The sequence below is a fragment of the Microcaecilia unicolor genome, chromosome 1 (assembly GCF_901765095.1).
Source record: "Microcaecilia unicolor chromosome 1, aMicUni1.1, whole genome shotgun sequence".
In the NCBI taxonomy this organism is placed as follows: domain Eukaryota; kingdom Metazoa; phylum Chordata; class Amphibia; order Gymnophiona; family Siphonopidae; genus Microcaecilia; species Microcaecilia unicolor.
This window is the reverse complement of record NC_044031.1, coordinates 630,855,733-630,879,296: the sequence shown is the minus strand read 5'-3', so window position 1 is coordinate 630,879,296 and position 23,564 is coordinate 630,855,733. Positions and strand designations below refer to the sequence as shown.

Genomic DNA, 23,564 nt, shown 5'->3' with positions numbered 1-23,564 from the left:
GAGGCATAGGTACAACCCTTTGGCTCACCAACCTGCTCAGGCTCAACCCCAATGCACTCATTCACGTCAACAGTGTGCGCAAAAGTCCCCTGCTGCTCCCCAAGCAAAGCAAGGGTCAAGCTTTTTTTTTTCTCTCAACAATATATATATTTATACAGTTGTCCACAATTGGAAGATCCAAGATCAGGAAAACAATCTTAAAGAAAATAAGAAAAACTCAAAATGGTTAATCTTACACTTCCCATTTTCTGAGGGAGGACAGTTAATCGGTTATTGCAGCCTGTAAAGTGGTAACTGAAGGAAGTTGCTGCAGAGGATTCTTCATCTGTTTCCACAAACTCTTATAATTTCTTAGGTTCAAACAAATAAGTAATAAGGAAATAAAACACTTACAAGGGAATTGCGCTAGGAAGGTCCCACCTAGGGTAATGATTCCTGGCTTGAAAGCCAAGACTTCACACCTTCCAGTCTTGATGTGTCAGGAAATATATTCATCTTTGAACCCAAAAAACTATCGATCATTATCGGAAATACAATTTCAAAACATTGTTCCTATCTAAATCAAAGACGAAAGTCACTGATAATATAACTCTATCTATAACTTCTGAATTTTCCAAAATGTCAGTTAAACTTACATTTCTTTTCTCTGATAAAGAAAATTTTAAAGGAAATATAAATCACTTTAGTCACCAAAAGGTGGCTATCAGAAATTATTAGCAAAGTATCAGAGAAAACTTTCTTCAAGAATTCAGTAGCTAATATTTAAGATATTATAGGTAAATTTATCATTCTCAAGTTGTTTTTCCTTAATTGGTTCTCCAGAAATTCCAATTTTTTACAAGAAAGATGACTATTCTTAATTACCAAGTTATCTGATTTTCATAGAGAAACCATTTCCGTGATCAAAGTCTCTATTTTTATATCTTGGACTTCCACTTTGTTAGATAAGTATTAATATAAATTCTTTAACTCACATTCTGAAAAATGTTAAACATCTGAAGAAGAGAGTTATTCACACTCTGCAGCAGTTCCTATAGTACGTCCATTATGACATTATTGGCTTCACCAAGTCCAATTTCTCCACAGAAACCGCTCTAGATATCTTCGGGGGGAAGAGCTCACTCTCCAGTCCCCCAGTTGGTTTATTATCCGGAGTCGATGCTGTGCCAGGACCTCCTCGGGTCACGTGAAAATCCTAACCCACTTCCGGCGTTTCCATTATTGACCTCCATAGCAAAGCAATACTGTTTCCGGCTCTTGGAAGGGTCGTGCCAACAGGGGGACTCAAAGTCACTCCCTCTCCACTGAAGTTCGGCAATAAAGCCTTGCTGTTCCCCGAAGCAGGACCCGATATCCCCGACGTTATGACCCTGAATCTCTCCAAAATAGACAGAGAAGTGGTGGGAACCCCAGCCTTGTTCGAGGAGGACAACACCATGGCTTTGCCTTTTCTCTTCCCCATTCTCTGGGGAGCGCGCCTTCTTCTTCAGGCATTCTGGTGTAAAACGGGAACTCAACTAGCGTACGTCCTCCCTCAACGCCATCTTGGATCCTCCAGGTTGGGACACTCTTTGTCTGGTTTCTCCTCAGAGGCCTGTCTGATATGGGTAACCCTATAGCATAGTCATTGAAACACGGAAGCCCCTCCACCTCTGCAAGGTGGTGTCCCTTCGGAGGGGGGGACGAGCTTTTGACTAGCTCCAGCAGAATTCCTAGTTCGAAAAAAGTTCAGGATGGTTTTCCTGGGCACCCTTCTCCCATTGATTCAGGAAAACAATTGGCTATGCTCTCTGGACTTAAAGAATGCATATACTCACATCCCAATACTTTTAGCCCACCGGAAGTATCTTTGATTTTGACTGGGAACTCATCGCTTTCAGTACTGCGTGTTGCTTTTTGGCCACGTATCAGCTCCCAGGGTCTTCACCAAATGTCTAGTAGTAGTTGCAGCATCACTACGCAGACTGGGAGTCTGTGTTCCTATATCTCGATGATTAGCTGGTGAAGAGCACCTCTCTGGACGGTGCTCAAGAGTCCATGCAGATGACTTCGGGTGCTCAAGCTACTGGGGTTCATTTTAAATGACCCCAAGTCCCGTCTTCACCATGTCCAGTAATTTGGAGTTCATAGGAGCTCTGCTCGATACACAGATGATTTGAGCCTACCTTCCAGAGATGAGAGTGGATACTCTTGTTGTACTTGCTTCCAGGGTGCGAGGCTCTCAGCAGGTCACAGCTTGGTAGATGTTGAGATTGTTTAACCATTTGGCTTTCACAGTGTATGTTTTACCCTGTGACACATCTTCACATGAGATCAGCTCAATGGACCTTGGCTTCCCAGTGGTGTCAGGTAACATGTAGCCTGGAAAATGCCATTCAAGTGTCCCTGGAGCTTGTACGCTCCCTTCAGTGGTGGACCATTCGATCCAATTGACTCTGGGACTTCCATTCCAAATTCCTCATCCACAAAAGGTGCTGATGACAGATGCATCTCTCCTGGGATAGGGAGATAGATTTGGTCCATCCAGGAAACTAATCTTAAGATCAGTCTCTTGGAGCTCCTGGCGAACTGGAACTCTCTTAAGTTTTTTAGAGATCGGTTATCTCATCAAATTGTGCTCATCCAAATAGACAATCAGGTTGCAATGTATTAAACCAACAAGCAGGGGGACACCGGATCATGCCCTCTGTGTCAGGAGGCCGTCGAGATCTGGCATTGGGTTCACCAACATGGCATGTTCCTTCGAGCCATTTATCTGGCGGGCTAAAACAATACCCTGGCCGACAGACTGAGCAAGATAATGCAACCACACGAGTGGTCTATCAATATGGGCATGGTCTGCAAGGTCTTCCAAGCGTGGGGCACCCCTTTGGTGGATCTTTTTGCCACTCAAATCAACCACAAGGTCTCTCAGTTCTGTTCCAGGCTTCAGGCCCACAACAGACTAACATTGGATGCCTTCCTTCTCAACTGGAGGACAGGTCTTCTGTATGTGTATCCTTCCATACCTCTACTAGGGAAAACTTTGTTGAAACTCGAGCAAGACCACAGAACCATGATTCAGATTGTGCCATACTGGCCAAGGCAGATATGGTTCCCTCTACTTCTGGAGTTATACTCCGAAGAACCGTGGAGATTGGAGTGTTTTCTGACCTTCATCAGGTCTCTTATACATCCCAACCTCCAGTCACTGACTCTCACAGCTTGAATGTTTAGAGTCTAGAATTTGCTTCCTTGTGTCTTTCGGAGGGTGTCTCCCAGGTCTTGCTGGTTTCCAGGAAAGACTGTACTAAGAGGTGCTATTCTTTCAAATGGAGGAGGTTTGCCATCTGGTGTGAGAACAAGGCCCTAGATCCCCTTACTTGCCCTACACAGACCCTGCTTGAATACCTTCTACACCTATCTGGTCTCAAGACCAACTCCGTAAGGGTTCACCTTAATGCAATTAGTGCTTATCATCAACGTGTAGAGTGTAAACCCATCTCTGGACAGCATCTAGTTGTTCACTTCTTGAGAGGTTTGCTTTCGTCAAAGCCCACTGTCAAACCTCCACCTGTATTCTCACTCAGCTGATGAAAGCTCCTTTTGAGTCACTGAATTCCTGCCATCTGAAGTACTTGACCTAGATGATCATTTTCTTGGTGGCTGTTACTTCAGCTCGTAAGGTCAGTGAACTTCAGGCCTTAGTAGTGGATGCACCTTATACTAAGTTTCATCACAACTGAGTAGTCCTCCGCACACACCATATGTTCTTGCTGAAAGTGGTATCGGAGTTCCATCTGAGCCAGTCGATTGTTTTGCCAATGTTTTTTTCCCCGACCTTATGCTCATCCTGGCGAAAGCAGGTTGCACACCTTGGATTGCAAGAAACATTGACCTAATACATGGAGCGGACCAGACTCCACAGAGAGTCCGCCCAACTTTTTATTTCTTTTGATCCCAATAGGATGTGGATCACCATTAGAAAACGCACAATCTCTGATCAGCTGGCAGATTGTATTTCCTTCACATGCCCAGGCTGGGCTGGACCTTCAGAGTCATGTCATGGCTCATAATGTCAGAGCCATGGCTGCGTCTGTAGCCCACTTGAGGTCAGCCTCCACTGCAGAAATTGGCAAGGCTGCGACATGGTCTTCAGCCCACACATTCATATCTCACTACTGCCTTGAGCAGTTCGGGCAGACAGTGTTGCAGAATCTGTTTGGGGTCTAGAATCCAACTCCACCCTCCTAGGACCGTTTTATTCTGCTCCAGACTGCACACACATTCAGATTGTATATAGTTTCAGGTTAATCTGTGTTATGTCCTCACTGTTGTGAGGCCCAATTGACCAATGTTTGTTGTTTTTGGGTGAGCCTAGATGCTATGGATTCCCCACTTGTGAGAATTAATGCCCTTCTTTTCCTCTGAGAAAGCAAAGTTACTTACCTGTAGCAGGTATTCTCCGAGGACAGCAGGGCTTATATTCTCACAATCCCTCCCACCTCCCCTTGGAGTTGTCTCCTTTTTTATTTTTACTTTTTTGCTGTAGTATAAAACTGAGGAAACCGTGCTCTTGCGTTGGGCGGGAAGGCACTGCTTATGTGCAGTGTTGTATGTCTCGTGCTCCATAAAGCTCTACTTTTGCTAATCATAAGTCCTAGACTGGGCGATGTGGGTCGGTGTCACCCACTTGTGAGAATATAAGCCCTGCTGTCCTCGGAGAATACCTGCTACAGGTAAGTAACTTCGCTGTTTGAAAGACTCTACTTTAGCCATCTGTATGGCTGATTTTTCATTCTGTTCCGATAGACCAGCCATGGCGAACCTTTCAGAGACCGAGTGCCCAAACAGCAACCCAAAATCTAATTATTTATCGCAAAGTGCCAACAGGGCAATTTAACCTGAATAACAGAACTTTAAAAGTATTTGGCATGCTTTTGAATAATTAATGTGATTTTTGCTGTTGCATGCACACTGATAACTTGTCTAACCTTGGCTCATACTTTGTAAATTTGAGAGCAACACATGCAGCACTCAGGTCATCTGTTAGTCAGTTTTTGATGTCAGATTTTATATAGTTTATAGCTGAAAACAGCTGCTCACAAGAATATGATGACCCAAACAGAGTAAGTAAAGCAATCCCAAGTGCTTTCATTGACTTAGAATTATTTGGCAGAGAATTCCACACTTTAAGGATTTCATTTTCAGAACTAACTGTGCTGTCATTTGTCATCCCTTCTATCTTCTCAAGTGTTACACGCAGGTCACAGAATTTATTTTTCCAGGTAGAGCTTTCTTGAAATTCTAATAGCTCCATTTCCAGATTTCCTAAATCTAACCCCTATAAGCAGGAAAGATCAAGTTCTTCAAATTTGGCTCTCTCTGGAGAAGTTAGAAAACACAGGGTTGACACCTGGGGCCTCGATTTCGCTGGTTGTCAGCCCGGATCAGGCTACATTTGGTCTGGGTTTGGCGTCCGGGGCTGGTCACAGAATTTATTTTTCCAGGTAGAGCTTTCTTGAAATTTCAATAGCTCCATTTCCAGATTTCCTAAATCTAACCCCTGTAAGCAGGAAAGATCAAGTTCTTCAAATTTGGCTCTCTCTGGAGAAGTTAGAAAACACAGGGTTGACACCTGGGGCCTCGATTTCGCTGGTTGTCAGCCCGGATCGGGCTACATTTGGTCTGGGTTTGGCGTCCGGGGCTGAACTGGCGGTTCTTCCTGCATGATGGTCGGGTAGCGTCCTCGTCCACCGTTGATCGGGCAACAAAACATTTAAACTTGAACCTGAGCCAAGGAAGTGACGTCAGCGTCAGAGATGGACGACTAGGGCGACGGTGAAAAAGGTGAAGAAACCCGGTTAACCCAACCTCCAGACGTGTAAATTAGTGGCCAGTGCAGGCTAATGGCGACCCGAAAAAAACTGGATAAGTTTAAATACACGGCGGAGAAACGCGACGGAGCAGCAAACTCCAGCACTACACCGCACATGACACGCGCCAAAATGGCCACCGCGGACTCCGAGTCGGAGATGGAGGGCCCATTAGAGCAGCCTGATAGTGACACGGAGATCACTAAGAAGGAGGTCGCCCGCTGGTTCAAGGCCCTGAAAGTGGAGATGTCAGCAGTTCGTAAGACGATTAAAGATGCAGTCACTGATTTGCAGAAAGATATGCGGGAAATTGGACATCGAGTGGAGCAGGCTGAGGAGGAGTTGGAGCACGTGGGGAGCGAGGTACAAGAATTAAAGTCTGAACTTCAGTCCCTGAAAGAAGACAAGGCTAAAATGGAGTTGGACCTGGAAGACTTGGAAAATCGCTCCAGGCGCAGCAACCTCAGATTTAAAGGCACTGATCAAATACCGGACACTGATCAAAATATGGACTGTGCTAAAATCATCAGAGAAATCTGTACCATTATCCTGGGAGTGGATGGAGAGGCTCAGCAGGACCAAGGGGACTCTGTAATCCAGTTTGATAGAGTCCACAGAAGCTTGGGACCCAGGAGGACCTCCTAACCCCGAGACATAGTGGTGTGTTTTTCAAATTATGCAATAAAGGACATGATTTGGAGAAAAGCCAGAGCTAAGGGTGAGGTCCTCTGGGAAAACCAGAAAATTATGATATTTCAGGATCTTGCATTAGGCACGCTCCAAAGGAGAAGGGCATTCAAGGAGCTGACACAATATCTTCAGCAATCAAGCATCAGATATAGATGGACATTTCCATTTGGTTTGCAATTTACAGTTGGCGGTCAATCCCGGAGGGTGTCGCGGTTGGGAGAAGCGTGGACTACACTGAAGGAACTGGGCTGCAAGGGCCTGCCACCAGAAGCCTCTGGAACAAACTCCACACCTACGAAATCGACACGAATGGAACCCACATGGTGTAAAGTGGGCTCCAGAAAGGAGTCAGTGTCCCTGAGATCTCCAAAGCCGAGTGGGACTTGAACATAAGACTGTAAGACTTTGATGAAAACTATACAGTGTTAAATAAATAGTCAGTGGGTTCAATATGTTGATATTCGGTGACAGTTTACTGTTGTTCCTTATATGCTATTAATGTGTTTTATGCTGGTTAATAGAACTGTTAAGAGGACAGGTTTAAGGACAGGAGGGAGGGATAGGGAAAGGTAAAGTTAATAGCAGCTGGGTTTCTATTCTGTAGTTTAAAAGCAGTCTGCTCTGGCGAGGAGTTACTTCCTCAGAACCATCAGCTGGCAGGTTTTATACCAGCTAAACTGGGAGGGGGGGGGGGGTAAGGGGCTAATGGGCACATGGAATGTCAATGGGTTGAATTCTCCATCAAAACGCAGTCTTGTATTTCGGGAGGTGCAGCGGCTACATTGGGACATAGTAATGCTACAAGAAACACACATTAGGCGCAGGGATGCTCACTTACTTCAACACCGGGCTTTTACGTCCTGTATAGAACATTTTGATAAAAGGGGAGGAAAAGTAGGAGGGCTAGTAATCTACGTTCGGAAGGGTATACCATTCATAATTGACGACACTTATAGAGATGATTTAGGCAGATGTTTGGCTGTAAAGGGACTTTATTTTGGTAAGCCAGTAACCATTGTGAATATATATGCACCGAATGTGGGACAGGGGGACTTCTTTGATAGGGTGGCAGGGGAGCTTTCCCAATTCCAACAAGGTAATATGATTCTCGGAGGTGACTTCAATACATATATGACACCAGTGGATCACTCAAAAGGAGGAGGTAGTGTAAACATGGCCCATAGTAAAAAGCTGAAACATCTGACTTCCCAATTAGATTTAGTAGAAGCTTGGAGGCTTCGACATCCAGGCCAAAAGACATACACATTTTTCTCTCACTCACAGAACACATACACTAGAATAGATATGATTTGGTGCAGTCGTACACTCTGGGATAGTGTATTGGATTCTGAAATTGGCTCCATTAATATTTCTGACCATGCTCCAGTAGATCTTGAGCTGAAGGGGTTGCGGGAGGAAGACCGGCTCCTCTTTTTGAGGTTGAACAAGTCAATATTAGGAGACCACAGAATTTGTGCGGATATTCGTAAAGTGATCCAGAGTTACTGCACAATTAATGATACAGGGGAGGTATCGGATGGAACTCTGTGGGATGCGCTGAAGGTGGTGGTACGAGGGCATCTCATAAAGTGGGGGGCCCGTAGAAAGCATGCAAGGGAAGCAACAGAACTGACATTGAGATCTAGATTGGTTCACTTGGAACGACAACATCAGGGGGGGGGGGGGTCCGCACAAACGTTGCAAGAACTAAGGTCATGTCGAATGGAACTGGGAAAATTGCAAGTGGAGCGGGTGGAATTTATGCGGAAACTTCTCCAACATAATTTTTATGAATATAGTAATAAGTCAGGGAAGATGTTGGCTCATTGCCTTAGGGCTAAGCAGAGAAACTATACCATTACGAAAATTAAAGGCCCAGGGGTCCAGATGTATTACAGAGATAAAGAAATTAGAGATCAATTTGTAACTTTTTATAAAGAGCTCTATAAAAGAGAATTAGGGGTGAAAGCGGAAGAGATTCGTCAGAGTTTTCAAGGGCTTGGATTGCCAAAACTGACTAGTGAAGAGAGCCGGAAGTTAGAAGTTCCGTTTCGCCTTGATGAAATTACAGTTACAGGAGTCATCAAGAATCTTAAGGGGGGCAAGGCACCTGGGATGGATGGTTACTCCGCTAAATTTTACAAACTTTTTGCGGGGGAAGTGGGCCCTTTGTTGATGAGGGTGGGTAATGCTTGTTTTGGTGGTCAATCATTGCCCACTAGTATGCACGAGGCGGGAATATCTTTGATCTTGAAGCCTGGGAGGGCTATATGTGGATCCTATAGACCAATTTCCTTAATCAATTTAGATATAAAAATTTTATCCAAAGTACTGGCAGATCGGCTAGGTGCGATACTGCCAAAATTAATACATACTGACCAATCTGGATTTGTTAAGGGCCGACAAGTGGCAGACAACATACGCCGAACGCTGCATGTTATATGGGAGGCTAAGAGACAGGCTATACCGGTCGCTTTATTGAGTACGGATGCAGAAAAAGCATTTGACAGGGTAGAGTGGTCATATCTTTGGGAAGTTATGGAACATATGGGGGTTGGGCCTGGTCTGATGGGATGGCTTAGCAGATTATATGAAAGACCTATAGCACGATTAAAAATCAATGGTGGTTATACGTCGACTTTCTAGATAGAACTTGGGACCCGGCAGGGTTGCCCATTGTCACCGCTGCTTTTTGCGCTCTATATAGAGCCGTTAGCGCAGAAGATTCGAGAATCTGCAGATGTAAAAGGGATAATAATTGGGACTGTTGAGCACAAATTAGCCTTATTTGCGGATGACGTGTTATTTTTTGTGGGGAGCCCTGCATTGACCCTCCCAAATTTGATGGTAGAGCTAGAGGAGTGTGGGCGGCTGTCCGGATTTAAGATAAATTATGACAAATTAGAACTGATGGGGGTTTCCATTGCGCAATCCCGGATGCAGGAGATCATGCGGGGGTTCCAGTTCCGAGTGCGGCCAGATAAGATCCAATACTTGGGGGTCAGGATCCCTATAGAGCTTTCACAATTATTTCATTTGAATTATATACCATTATTTCAGCAAGTGCGAATAGATTTGGGAGCATGGATGGGGAAATGGTTATCATGGTGGGGGCAGATAGCAGTTGTCCGAATGAATATCCTACCCCGTGTGCTATTCCTGTTTCAAACATTACCAATAATGGTGCCTAAGGGGGAGTTGGAAAAATTGCAGAGAGTTCTTATGAGATTTATTTGGGAGGGTAAAGCACCGAGACAAAGCAGGAAAATGTTATGTAAGTCGGTGGAACTGGGGGGACGAGGGGTTCCGAACCTAAAATGGTATTACTGGGCTGCTCAATTAAAGTTTATTTCAACATGGAGCCAGGACAGGCCTTCAGTGGTGGCCCACCTGGATCAGTCCATGGTGCCTAACCATTGTTTAAACTCGATCCTATGGGCCTCATTTCCACGTAGGACATATACCACATTGACTTCCAACCCATTTGTGCGACATCTTTTGACACTATGGGCATCACTTCGACCCAAATTGTGGCAGACTAGGCTCACTTCTACATATTCACATATAGGGGGGGAACCAGGGTTTCAAATAGGGATGGGTCATCTGGTGGCGAAGAGATGGATAGGGAACGGGTTAATCTGTTTTAGAGATCTACTGGATGATGGACAGATGGTACCCTTTGAAGAGCTTAAGGAGCAAAATGGGGTTCTAGACTCTGAAAATTTTTTCTACTTACAGGTTAAACATTATATGCAAACGCAAGGGTGGTTGAAGACAGATCTGGAGGAGTATGAGGGTCTTGAGAACTTGTGGGGCTCTTTGGGGAAAATGAAAGGTACCATTTCTGTATTGTATAGATTTTTAAGGGGTAGGACTTTTGAGAAATGTTCTTATATGCTTCAGTGGGAACGGGACTTACAAAAAGAATTTACAGCACCCGAATGGAAGGCGATCATAGTTGAAGTCAACAAGGCTTCAACCTGTGTGTTGATAAAGGAAAATGCTTTTAAAATCCTGTCAAGATGGTATTAAACCCCACACAGATTGCACGCTATGTTTCCAGGGACTTCACAATGGTGTTGGAGATGTGGAAATGAGGAGGGCACCTTCCTCCACATTTGGTGGTCCTGTGCAAAAATACAGGTCTTCTGGAAAAATGTTGCGGCAAATATAGCAGCCCATACGGGGAAGCCATTCCCGTGTGAACCTCAGTGGTGTTTACTTGGATTGGGCAATAGACGGGGAGTTAAGTGGCAAAGCCAGTTTAAAAGAATGTGCCTAGCAGCGGCAAAGAGTGTAATAGCAAAGCACTGGAAGCAGCTGGAGGCACCCTCGGAGGGAGACTGGATTTTAAAGTTATCCTTGATTGGTGAAATGGAGAAACTTACGGACAAAAGATTGGGGCGTTACAGTGAAACCTCAGAGTTATGGACTCAATATCGGGACTTAACCCAAATGACATAAAACAAACGTAGAAATTGCTAGATGGGAGGGAGGGGGGAGGGAGGTGAAGGGAGGGGGGACGGGATCTTTGACTTTGTAAGTGCCTGATTGTTTGATAAGTATTCTGTTTGTTGTTATAAAATGAATAAAAAATTTACAAAATTAAAAAAAAACTTGAACCTGAGCCTGCCTCTCTGCACGCCCAATCTTCCTGACAGCTGGCCCGTGGCTTTTGGACTTCGTCGCTGAACATCTGCGGCCTGCCCCGTCCGTTGACATCCAGCTCTTCCTGCTCTGCCGCCGCTCAGCTTCGGACCGCCGGCATCTTTCAACAATCAGCTGTTCGTTGCTGTCGGAACCTCGGAGCTCCGCTGTGCTGTTGTTGTTCTTGCTCCATTGCTGGAGGACCTATCTGGCGGTGCCTTGGGAGGAGCATCGTTTACCCTGCTCCAATTAGACACTTCTCCTGCTCCGGTCTTCGTTTCCTCTCTTTTTGCTGCCGTCATCCATGATCTCACTCCCTCAGCACTCATCTAGAAGAGCTACACAACTTGGTGCATTATTTACAGTAACTCCTGCTACAGTGGCTCTGTTTTAATTGACTCAAGTGTTCTCTTCTTCCTGGAGCTGCTCTTCTTCTGCCAGATATCTGCTCCGTCCCAACAACTCTGCAGTCACCTGCTGCCTGCGCATCAGCTGCTGACTTTGGATTCTGCATGGTTTCAGCAGTGCAGTCTCTGTCATGCCCTCCTCCAAGTCTCTCCTCATCCTCTATTTCATCACCCTCATCCGGGCCTCCCTCACGTCGCTCATATCTGACTGTAGTAACATTCCTGTGCTGGTCTCTGCTCGGACAGCTTCTAGACTTTCAAATCATCGCTCTTCTGCTGCTTTTTCTGGCCACCACTCCATCGCTCTACATAAGCTTGTCACTCACCGCAGTTGCTCGCCAAGGCAAAATCTCCTTAAGTATCTCTCCTGCTCGGACAGTCCACCGGATCCGTGTCTATCCGTCAAAGTGGGCTACATCAATGCCAGATCTGTGGTCAACAAGCCGGAAACAATCTCGGACTGGCTCACCCAGGATAATCTCGATCTTCTCTTCATCACCAAAACGTGGATACGTGACTCTAAGGACCCTATTCTCCTTGACCTCTGCCCCCCTGGCTTCAAAATTGTGCTCTGGACTAGGCCAGGGAAAAGAGGTGGGGCCTAGCTGTGATTTATCGCTCAAGCCTCCGCGTTGACTCCCTAGATGAATCCATAATGCCCCGTCTGGAAATTGCTTCCATCAAGGTCCACAGCAGATCCCTTCAAGATTGTCTTTGCTGTGTTCTGTTCTACAGACTGCCAAACAATTGGATCGCCTGTCAGGCCGAGTTCATGGACTTTATCTCTGCTTCCTGCATGAATTATTCCAACCTCCTTATTCTTGGCGACTTGAACCTACACTTAGAAAACCGACACTCTGCCAACGCTAGTCAGTGCCTGAATTTCCTCAACCTCCTGGATCTTCATTACCCTGATCTGCATCCAACGCACTTTAAAGGTCACATGCTTGATCTCTTTGCTTTTAAGTTCCTCAGTGACTCTGTCCTTTGTGTGGCAAATTCTTCCTGGTCTGCCGTCCCTTGGTCTGATCACTACCAATTGCGGTTTACCATCCGCTGGCAGAAGACCAGCCATCCACTCCCTGAAAAGCCCACTACTTACTATGTCCAACTTTCGGAAGGAATTGTCTTTTGGGAAAAACATCTTGCTCCTACAATTTGATCTGTCAAGTGCGTTCGACATGGTTGACCACAATCTCCTCCTTACGCTGCTAAGTGAATTTGGAGTTGGAGGCACCGTCTTGAATTGGTTTTGGGAATTTCTATCTTGCCAATCCTACCGAGTCAAAGTCCAATCCACTATATCTCCTTCCTGGAAGTCGCAATGTGGAGTTCCTCAAGGCTCACCCCTTTCGCCTACCCTCTTTAACATCATGATGACCCCATTGGTGACAGCCCTTTTCAACCATGGCCTGAATCTCTTCATCTATGCTGATGATGTAACCATTTACATTCCTTTCCAAACTTCCTTAGCCAAAATCACAGCGGACATTCAGAACTGTCTCAATATTATGGTCAACTGGACAAGTACATTTAAGTTTAAGCTAAATAAGGAAAAAACACATTGCCTCATTCTCTCCTCCCCGTTCAAACAGTCTATCCAGGGCACGATTGCTGCGCTTGACTTCTCCATCCCTATCTCAACAAGTTTGAAGCTTCTCGGGGTCACTCTGAATTCCAACTTGACTCTCGACCTCCAAGTATCATCAATTGTGAAGTGTATGTTCCTCTCCATGAGGTCTCTTAAGCGTATCAAGCAGTTCCTGCCGTTCGACCTCTTCAGGACCCTACTCCATCCCCTCGTCCTGAGCCATTTCGACTATGGCAATGGAATTTACACTGGCTGCAAAGAACATACCCTTAGGAAACTCCAGACTGCGCAGAACACGGCGGCGAGGCTTCTATTTGGCAAATCTCGGTTTGCAGCAGCAAAACCCCTTCGTGAGCAGCTGCACTGGCTCCCAATTAAAGAACGTATCGAATTTAAACTCTGTGCTCTTACGCACAAGATAGTTTATGGGGACGCTTCTGCTTATATGTATAGCCTGATTGACCTTCCTCCACGAAATTCCATGAGGTCGTCCCGCACCTATCTCAATCTACACTTTCCAAACTGCAGAAACTTGAGATACAAGCTACTTTTTGGATCCTCTTTTAGCTTTATGAGTCCCCGTTATTGGAACGCATTACCACTATCGTTGAGAGATATCCGATCACAGCCTGTTCAAGAAGTCCCTAAAGACATACCTATGTGATCGATCATACTCCTCTGCTGCTTGACCTCCTGCAACTCATCCCTTTATCCTTTTGTTTCCCTCGCTTCCCCTCTTCTGCCTTATTCTCTGTTGCTCTAGCATTACTATGTTACTACTTTACTTGAATGTTGTAAGCTACATGGAGCCTGCCTCAGTGGGATTTTGTGGGATATAAGTGTTCACAATAAATAAATAAATGTTATGGAACTGTAAAAATCTGTTACTAAAATTCACCTTTGCAGCTCGTGCAGTGCTAGTAAATTCCTTGTAGATTTCCTGATGGCTTGGCTTGTAGGACTGTCTGCAAATGTTTTAGAATTTTCTAAATGCATTTTTAGATTTGGAAAATATTTTAGCTGCCCACTTTCAAGGTCTCTTTGAAAAACCTGAAGTTTTCTCTCAAATGTTTTGATATCACAAAACATCCTTTATGCTGTTTTCCCTACAGTTACACCTTGTAGTTGTTTGTTCAGTACATTGAAGTGTAGTGTAAAATCTGTAAAACAAAATAAAACATGAGGTTGGTAAGCCAGGCCATTATCAGTGAGCTGTGGATATTCCTGCCTTTTTTCGTTCATAAACAGCCTAATTTCATCCAAGCAAGCTACAAATCTCTCCAGGACTCGTCCTCTGCTCAGCCACTGGACATTATTGTACATAAGTAAACAATTATACTGTGCCTGAACCTCATCAAGAAGTGCTTGAAATTGTGGAAAATTCAGAGCACGAGCTATGATATAATTAACCATCTTTGTGACATCTTTGAGGACATGCTCAAATTTTTTGCTGCTTTCCCTGGCACAGAGAGCTTCTTGATGTATAATACAAGGGAACTGAATGACTTCATGTTTTATTTCTTTAACAATGAACCGTATGAAACCAGATGTTGTGCCCACCATAGCAGGTGCCCCATCACTAGTAATTGAAACCACTTTTTCTGGTCTTATGTCTTGTGACAAAAAAGCCTCCATCACAGCATTGTAGATATCTGTCCCTTGTGTTCTTTCAGGCAAAGACAACAGGTTCACCAGCTCTTCTCTCATGATGTCACCAACAGCATAACGCAAAATTACTGCTAGTCTTGCATGATTATTTACATCTGTACTTTCATCCAAGCACATGGAGTAACAGGCTGCCTTTTGTAAGTCAGTGGTGAGCTGCTGACTAACATCACTTGCCATGCGCTGGACTCGATCTTTCACAGTATTTCTGCTAAGTGGCATCTCAGAGATGCGTTGAATAATTTTATCCTTGTTTGGCAAATCATGAAAAAGAGAATTACTCGCACACAACATGGCCGCTTTGATAATATCCCCATCAGAGAGGGGTTTACCATGTTTTGCTATGCACAGTGAAATTTGAAAACTGGCATTTGTCAGATGATTTGTTCTAGAAAGATAGTTGCAAAAACTAAGATATTGGGAACTATATTTCCTCAATTTTCCTTCAATAAACTCATTTCTTAGTTTGGTAACATTTTGTGGTTGGTGTCAAAGTGTCGTCTTCACCTAGTTTGGTAACATTTTGTGGTTGGTGTCAAAGTGTCATCTGACACTTGATGTGCTACACACAACACTTCCATTACACAGAATACATAACGCTTTTCCATTGCGTTCAATAACTCCAAATGACTCTGTCCAGACCTCTTGGAATGATCTTCCACTATCTGTTTTTGCTTTTTTTGCTGCACTCATTTTTGGGTGTTCAAGACTGAGTCTACAACAAAATAAAATAAAAATAATATGAAACTCCCAATACAAATCTATCCCTACTGAGCCTCCAGTGAACAAGGCAGGGCCAGCGCCGCAATGCCTGTACTGTGGCCTGAGCGCGCTTCTTCCCTGCAGCTATGCCACACTGTGAGCTATGCTCCCCTCCAACCCCACCATCAGAATCACATCAGCTCTAACCTATTTCTCCACACCTCCAATTAGCCTAGTGTCAGCCCTGTACTATTCCCTACCAACCTCCCCCCCCAACACACACCAGCGTTAAATACAAAACCTTTTGTTTTTTAGTGTCCTGGGTACTGCAGAGCCCTCTCCCTCTCAGAAACCTGCCTACATTATATATATAAAATTTTCTTTTTATTTTAACCTATGACGGTATTGCAGAGATCATCCCTACCAACATTAAATACAATTTTTTTTAAAATATTTTAAGCTGGCACTGAGCACCCCCCCCCCCCCCCCACCCAGAAAGAAATCCACCAGCATTACATTACATAAAACTAAAAAGAAAACATTTGTTTTTACCTGGGTTTAAGTGTTGAGTTTCCCCAAAGACTGCAGTTATGCACACTATGCAGTCAGTGTGCACTTGATACAGAGCACTGACTGTGCTGGCTCCTGTGCCTGTTTGTGGCCGTGGAGGACTGCTGAGGCCTGGGACTGAACTGAGAGGGCCCAACTTCTTCAGCTAACTCTCCCAACAGGCACAGTAGGCAGCCATCACGCATTGGCTGTTCGGCTCTGCAGCTGCTCCTCCTCTCGCCTCTCACGTCGCTGCGCTCCTCCGGGGTTCTACTCTAGGGGCAGTGATTCACTGCTTTTAAAAAACATTTTTGCTTTGTTTTCTTTTTGTAGCGGCCACTGCTGCGAGCGCTGCCATTACAGGCAGCTCTGCTCTGGAACGAAGAATGGAGGGAAAGTGGCTGGGAGTACATGCCAACAGAGAAGGCCCTGTGTGCCCTCTCTGGCACGCGTGCCATAGGTTCGCCATCACTGCGATAGACTGTCATTGAAGTTCTTTTTCCTCCCTTAATACATTAAAGTGGAGTTTTGGGGGGTTCTTTTGACCCTTGATGGTATGTTTGTCTGCACTGCTTGTTAAAGATCAGGTTATAGACTCGCTGAGGTCTTTTTTCTTCACTACTGAATGTGTTTGGTGTCATGGGCTGGTAGATTTCTTGACCGTCTGTAGAAAAGTATTTATTATGAGTTTCTATATCCAGATAAGCCATCTGGATAGCAGCCAAATGTCACTGCTCCCCGTATAGTAGTGGCCATTTCATGGTGTACCTGGCTATTCAGCAGCAGCCATTATCCAGGTACTGCCACTGAACATCCAGTTCTTTAGCTTCATGTGAAGAGTCCATGAATTAAAATGGAGACAGTTCCATTATTGGTGTGCACCACGGCGGTTGAACTCATACTCATTTCCTTTACCGAGTTTTCTGGACTATTTGCTGCACCTTTCAAATTCGGGTTTGTCTTATAATTCAATCAAAGTTCACATAGCAGCATTGTCTATTTTTCATTATTCCATGAATGGATTTTCGTTGATAAGTCATTTCCATTGTTATTTCCACTGGTTCAGTGTCGGGCCCTATGTTACTATTCACTGATAAAACCTGGACTCCAAGAATTAACAGAAACACCCAAAGCCTAACTGAAGTCCTTTCATTTTGATCCTCCCTGCAGTCGGGCATGTTTTCTAAGAGGTAACAGGTGTTGCCTGTGGAGCTTCAGATAACAAACATCCCAGAGGTAATGTCCATTTCACTAACTGAAGAGTACAATCTTACATAAGTGTAAATTTTGCTTTTCTGATGACAATAATTCTTCTGTAATACTTATGGACCCTGTAATCTCAGGCATGGCAGGATTAGGACCACATAGGTCCTGCTTTTGCATGGTTTATACAGTTACTTGAATGTGGATTATGGCCAGAGGACAGCATTGCTGCTTGGACATTTGGTCATGAAAATGGTTTTGTGCACATGTGCTTTCTTTTTGCTTATCTGTTGGTCCCTCATGTGATGCCTAAACATCGGTTTCTCTCTGCCTGTAGTGGGTACACGTACACACGCCCTGATGTCAGCAATGAACTGGACATGGATCTTGATGAAGATGACGAAGCAGAGGCAGAGGACAGCTGTGATGACGAGGTGACTGGCGTCGAGGAGGACAGGTCCGTGTACTGGTGACTTTTCAATCCCAAGATGAGCAGGGTCACGCAGAGCTAACAGTAACCGTTTAGAAAGGATTAGTCAGACTGATGTGTGAAGTAACAGTCGCAGTGACCAGTCTGGCCCAGCTGGAGACTTGCTTTAGAATTACATGGTGGGTGTATTGTTTTGAGATTTCACACACCCAGGGTCAGGGAAGCTATAAACCTCTGATCTTGCACCACAAAGCTTTGCAGAACATCCACTCTTCCTCTCTCCTTTTAATTAGATTATATATATTACTTGTTCCTTGTCCAGTGAAAAATGAGAAGAAACCTTCAGTCCTCCCCTGGCTGTGGCTGTCAAATGCATGTGGGAGAACTGTGATAGATCATCTAGGTATGAAGTGGGATCCAGTTAGCTAGGAATATTACAGAATAGGGAAAGCAATATCTGCTTCTAATAATAATTCCTTGGCTAGTTTATTATATGGAATCCCACCAGAACGAAGAGAGATGTGAAAAGTTTTATCTATGTTCCCATTCACTGAAAGCTGATCTGTAAAGCTGACAAGACAGCCATGGACCCAAAGTGACACAGTGTCACAATTATTGTTTGTATTCATTGTTAACCGCTTCATGCACACGTGTGGGCCACAGCGGTATATCAAATGTGCTAAAATAAATAAAATAACTTGGCAGATGTAGGTCTCTTTCACACAGTCCCCACAGTCACAGCCCATGGCAGGTCTGCTTCAGTGCCCACAATCATATTCGAACTAGGTGACAGGTCTCTTTTACTCAGCACCCTCAATGGCAGTCAGACTAGATTATATGTCTCTTTTAAACAATAATATGAGTAAGTTCTGGTGTCTCCTGTCTGAGCAGTGCATTTGTGGAGTCTCTTCAAATATGCACTATTTCACTGTTATTAAGCAGGGCTTACATACAGCTTAAGCTGTCTGCAAAGCCTCTAGTTAACTGTCATTCTACAGAATTCTCCAGTGCTGCCTTTTTGGTTTTCTTCTTTGGTGAATCTCTAAACAAGACGTCTTGGTTGGAGTGGAGTGATTGCTCACAGGGTAATGTATACACCTCATTTCTAACATAGGCACAACACAGGATCTAAAACTCTCGGCTGCAGAAGTCCATAAGCCTTGACGCAGAATCTGTCACCAAGTTGCTGCAGAGAACTAGGGGCCTTTGGTATGTTCCACTGTCTTACTGTTGTAATGTCAATGCCACTTTCTCAGTGGTTGTCCTTTGCCACTATGCACATACTGCTGAGGCTTTGGTGGCAGCAGCATGTCATGGGCCTGGGTCCCCACATGATGAATCTGTGCATAGAATGTAATGTCTTCTTTTCCAAGCCTTCAGGATTCTGGGGCATTATTGAGTGGGTTAAATTGTAAAACTGAGATTGACCAAATGAGGGCATTGTGGGTATAGGGTTAGGCATGTGCAAGCTCAAAAACAAACAAACACTTGTGGTTGCAGTGAAACCTTGATTTGAGTTGGTAATAAGGTACCTCCATCAAAGAAAGAAACTAGCATGCTCTGCTTTGCCTTGCCTTGTGCCCCTCCTAGGTTTCTGAAAGGTTTAACTCAAATGACCAGTCAAGAGTCAAAGCAGGAATTAGAAAAAGAGTCACCATGCCATTCAATTGAGTATACAAACTAGGGCCATGGGACCAAGCTTATGTGCTTTGTAATACTTAGTCTTGGCATTGCCACGTCTCCCCTAGGGATGCAGCTCATGGATGTTCATGTAACACATATCTTCATCAACAAATTGAATGAAATCAGCTGTGCTGGTCTAGTGACATCATTCTAAGGCACCAGCATGAACCCTTCTCTCTCTCAACTCAGAAAGACCTAAGTCTTTCCAAGCGTGCACCTCAGTTCCTATGCAACAACTGCCTTCTTGCCCTTTTTCAGTTTGTTTTCATCTATAATCATGTCTGGACACAGATACTGTGCTTTTCTCTCTCAAATTTGCAACTTGTCACCTAAGAACTTCTGAGTGACCTCACTTGAATGCATTTCTTCTCCCACTTTTTGCTATCTTCAAAGAAATCCCCCATTCCTGTATCTCTGCTCCTGAGAAGATGAAGTTATTGTGTTTGACCTCACAGCTACTTTGTTCATGATGTGGACTTCAGCTTGATGAATGCTTTTATGGAGTGAAGATATCAGTGGCAGGTGGGCATGCAGCGAACTGCCAGTGCAAGGTCTGACCACAATGTATCCAACCTCCATCAATGGCCAGATATCCCCCAGGGCAGGAAGCTTTAGGAGCCCCTATGTTCGTCACTACAGGTTTTCCACTCCCTGGTGCCTGCCTGCAAGCAAGCAAGCATCTTAAAAGATGGTACCACGCAGTCAACAAAAGCAACTCATCTTCTTATGAGGCCAGCTCCAGGAATCATAGGAAGTGATTAAAGAGTCGTCTTGCAGAGCATGAAGCCTGAACATTTATAGCCCCCGGTTCCTTGGTGGTGTAGAAACTGTCCCTGCAGGAGATCATTAGGTCAGTGACAGTACATGTAGCTCTGCAATCTCAGGAGTCTAAAGTGCAGAATCGTTTGACTCCATCAGGGAGCAGAATCCTCAAGGTGTAGGTCTCTAGTACAAGGTTTTAACAAGTTTGAGTCTTTGATCATCCTAACCAAGGATGTTGGCCTAGGATAGTGCAGAACATGAAGGAGATTTGGTACAACAAATACCATATCTCCAGCTTCCATACAAACCGAAGAACCTTGATACCACTGTACCATCTATCAACTGAAAACATAATAGTACCAGAAACATATAAAGCCACCCAAGTCTGTCTGTGTCACCAGCATTGACAGCAACTTGTTTCTTCAGTCTGTAATGAATTTCTTCTGAAACATATCTCCAGTGTATCCAGAAGAAAATGTGAAGTGTAAGATTAACCATTTTGAGTTTTTCTTATTTTCTTTAAGATTGTTTTCCTGATCTTTCTGTATTTCTTTACATTTATGTGATAAATGTGAATGTAATTAAGTAAAATGATAAAACAAAATGGAAGGACCTAGATCGTAAGCTGGAAGCATATCAAATATCGATTGATGGGCTGAGCACGCGTGTGGGAGATCTAGAAGCTAGAGTATCCGCGGTGGAAGATGACTCCCGCGGATACGGCCCGGACATTGCAAATTTACAGCAGCAAGTGAAAGACCAACGGAGCCTGTTGGACAGTGTGTTTCTTCTAGCAAAAAAGGTGCCGGTACTCAAATGTCAGGCCACCCTTCAGGGATGAGATGATCACTGAGGGACTCACCCCACAATAGCCAGGACCCCTGCAACCAGTCACAGAATCTATGACAAGGCAGAATTGGTGTGTAGAGCCTGAGCTCTTTCATTAAAACTTGGGGACCATGGGCCAATTTCAGCACACAATGGAAAAGGTGCCGGTACTCAGTACCCCCAAGTACCCCCTCAAAAAAAACCCTGCTGTTGGATGAATTTGAGAACCGTGCCCGCAGGAATAACATCCGGATAGTGGGGCTGGATGAGGCGCTCCCTGACAGGAATTTGGACTCCTGGCTTGAAAATTGGCTGGCAAAAGAGCTGGCTCTAACCGATACTATGGGACCCTTGGTGATAGAGAGAGCGCATCGGGTAGGCCGTAGACAAGCGGATCGGAACAGACCGCGGGTAGTAGTTGCAAAAATCCTAAACTACAGACACAAAGTGGAAATTCTTCAAGGCTTTAAAATGAAGCGAGATTCATTGAAGTTTAATGGAAAAAATATTCTGATATTTCAGGATTATTCAGTGATTGTACAAGAAAAACGCAGACAATACAATCCTCTCTGCTTCACACTGGTGCAGAAAAAAAATTCGATTTGCATTACAGTACCCTGCGCAGTTAAAGGTGTTTGTGCACGACAAGTGGCACTTATACCAGTCAGCGACAGAAGCGAAAAAGTCACTGACGGATAGTAAAGTGATTGAGGCGGATTGACTGAGCTCGCAATAGATTTAAAGTGATATAAGAACGATTGTAAAGTGTAAGATATGTATGCATTATAGATCGGAATCTATGTAATAGAAGTTGTTGGTCTGTGGGGTGGGGGGTCTCAGGCAGTTGCCGAGGTCCTATCTTCATCCCCCGATTTGGTCAGGAGATGACTGGGGTATGCTGGTTTGGCAGGGGAGGAGGGGAAGGGGGGTAGGAGGGAGGGAATTAGGGAGGGCTTCTTTTATGTTCAATCATTTTTATTAACCTTGCATAAAACAATACATAGTGCGTAACATGACACAATTCTGAGAGTAAATAGCAATGGTGTTTTCCAACAAATTTAAGACGTTAAACATCTCCCTCCCTAACCCACTCTACCTCTTACAATGAAACCCCCTCCCTCTCTCCCTCCCCCCCTCCTCCCTCATATGAGCTGCTCATATGTTTAAAATATAGCTCCTCCCTCGAGAGGGCAAAGTTAACCACAGAGGTTCCCATTGCGCTCAAAACTTGTTTCCCATGGCAGAGTCTAAGGCGCGAACTCCACATCTCTCCAATTTCATTTGTTGAATCAGCTGCGTTCTCCATAGTACCGGAGAGGGGCTCTGGTCCGACAACCAGCCATGCAGAATGATCGAGATTCCAAATAGTATAGCCAACTGCACAAAGCGTTTAAAACCCCCAGTTGGAGACCCTGTGTAACTATATTTAAAGAAGAGCAGTAAAGGGTCTAATACCAATGTTCCCCCTAGAGTTTATCTATATACTGAAGAATCTCTCCCCAGAACTGCAAGACTAGGGGACACGACCAGAACATATGTCCCAAGGATGCTGATCCACCCCCACACTTGGGGCATGTTCCATCGCATGACTCAATAAATCTAGCTGCTCTCTTCGGTGGCACATGTGTTCGTAAAAGAGACCGATATAGCTTACCACACTGCGAGACTGACAACCCCATCTTATATATATTCCCTATAAATGTTTTATATGTATCAGGGGATATCTGACAACCTAGTTCTTTTGACCAGTCTTGGACCAAGTGCACATAATTCAACTCCATGGTGGTGTCCTTTAATTGTTGTTGATGAAACCTCAGGGGGACATTTTGTTGGTCCCCCAAAGAGTACATTTCCGTGAGCACATCCACCACATCTTCTGTCAGGTCTGTCCAAGTTAAGTGTTCACACATAGTGTTTTAGTTGGATATATGCAAACTGTTGACTCACCAAAAGTCCAAATTCCTCGCAAAGTCTTTGAAAAGGTTTTAATTTCCCTTCCTCATCAATCACCTGTGCTAAGTACGTTATCCCCCGAGTGGCCCGTTGACTGAATACACTAGTCCCTTGTCCCGGGGGAAAGTCTGGGTTATTACTGATTGAAAGCAAGGGCGTTGTTTTGGATGAGAAATGGTGTCTCCTACAAACCCACCTCCAAGTGGCTCTAAGCGATTATAAAAGGGGATGCTTCCCAAATGCCTGGGCAGGTTAGTCTATTGCCTGCATGGAGAAGGTAGCTGAAATGCGTCTCTCTAAATTTTGAAACCTCTTTCGAGGTGATTGAAAATTCTGAGGTTCCCCGGTACCAATCATTAATATGCCTCACGGCACAGGCGATAGTTAAATATCTCAGACTCAACAGCCCCATCTCACCATATTCCTTCAGGGTCATAATCGTCACCAGGGGCATCCTAGGCCTCTTGCCTTGCCATAGATATGTCTGAATCAATCTATTTATACTCCGTTCCTCCCTACCTTTCAGAAACAGGAAGCTGTTGGAACTAGAAATTGTTCCATACATGCCGGAGGAGTCAGACTTGTAGCTGGATATCGTC

General features: G+C 44.5%; 1 protein-coding gene across 4 annotated transcripts in view; it reads left to right on the top strand.

Annotated features, from left to right (window-relative positions):
* MAF1 (MAF1 homolog, negative regulator of RNA polymerase III) overlaps positions 1-23,564 on the top strand; it is a 119,124-nt gene that overhangs the window by 80,166 nt on the left and 15,394 nt on the right. For 3 of the 4 annotated variants that reach the window (XR_003943982.1, XR_003943981.1, XR_003943983.1), the window contains exons 8-9: positions 17,647-17,766; positions 18,854-18,948. Coding sequence is in view for 1 of the 4 variants with exons in the window: in XM_030220905.1 (XP_030076765.1) it covers positions 17,647-17,766 (120 nt within the window). In the remaining 3 variants the exon portion in view is untranslated. The remainder of the gene's footprint in view (positions 1-17,646; positions 17,767-18,853; positions 18,949-23,564) is intronic. The other variant, XM_030220905.1, reaches the window with a different exon arrangement.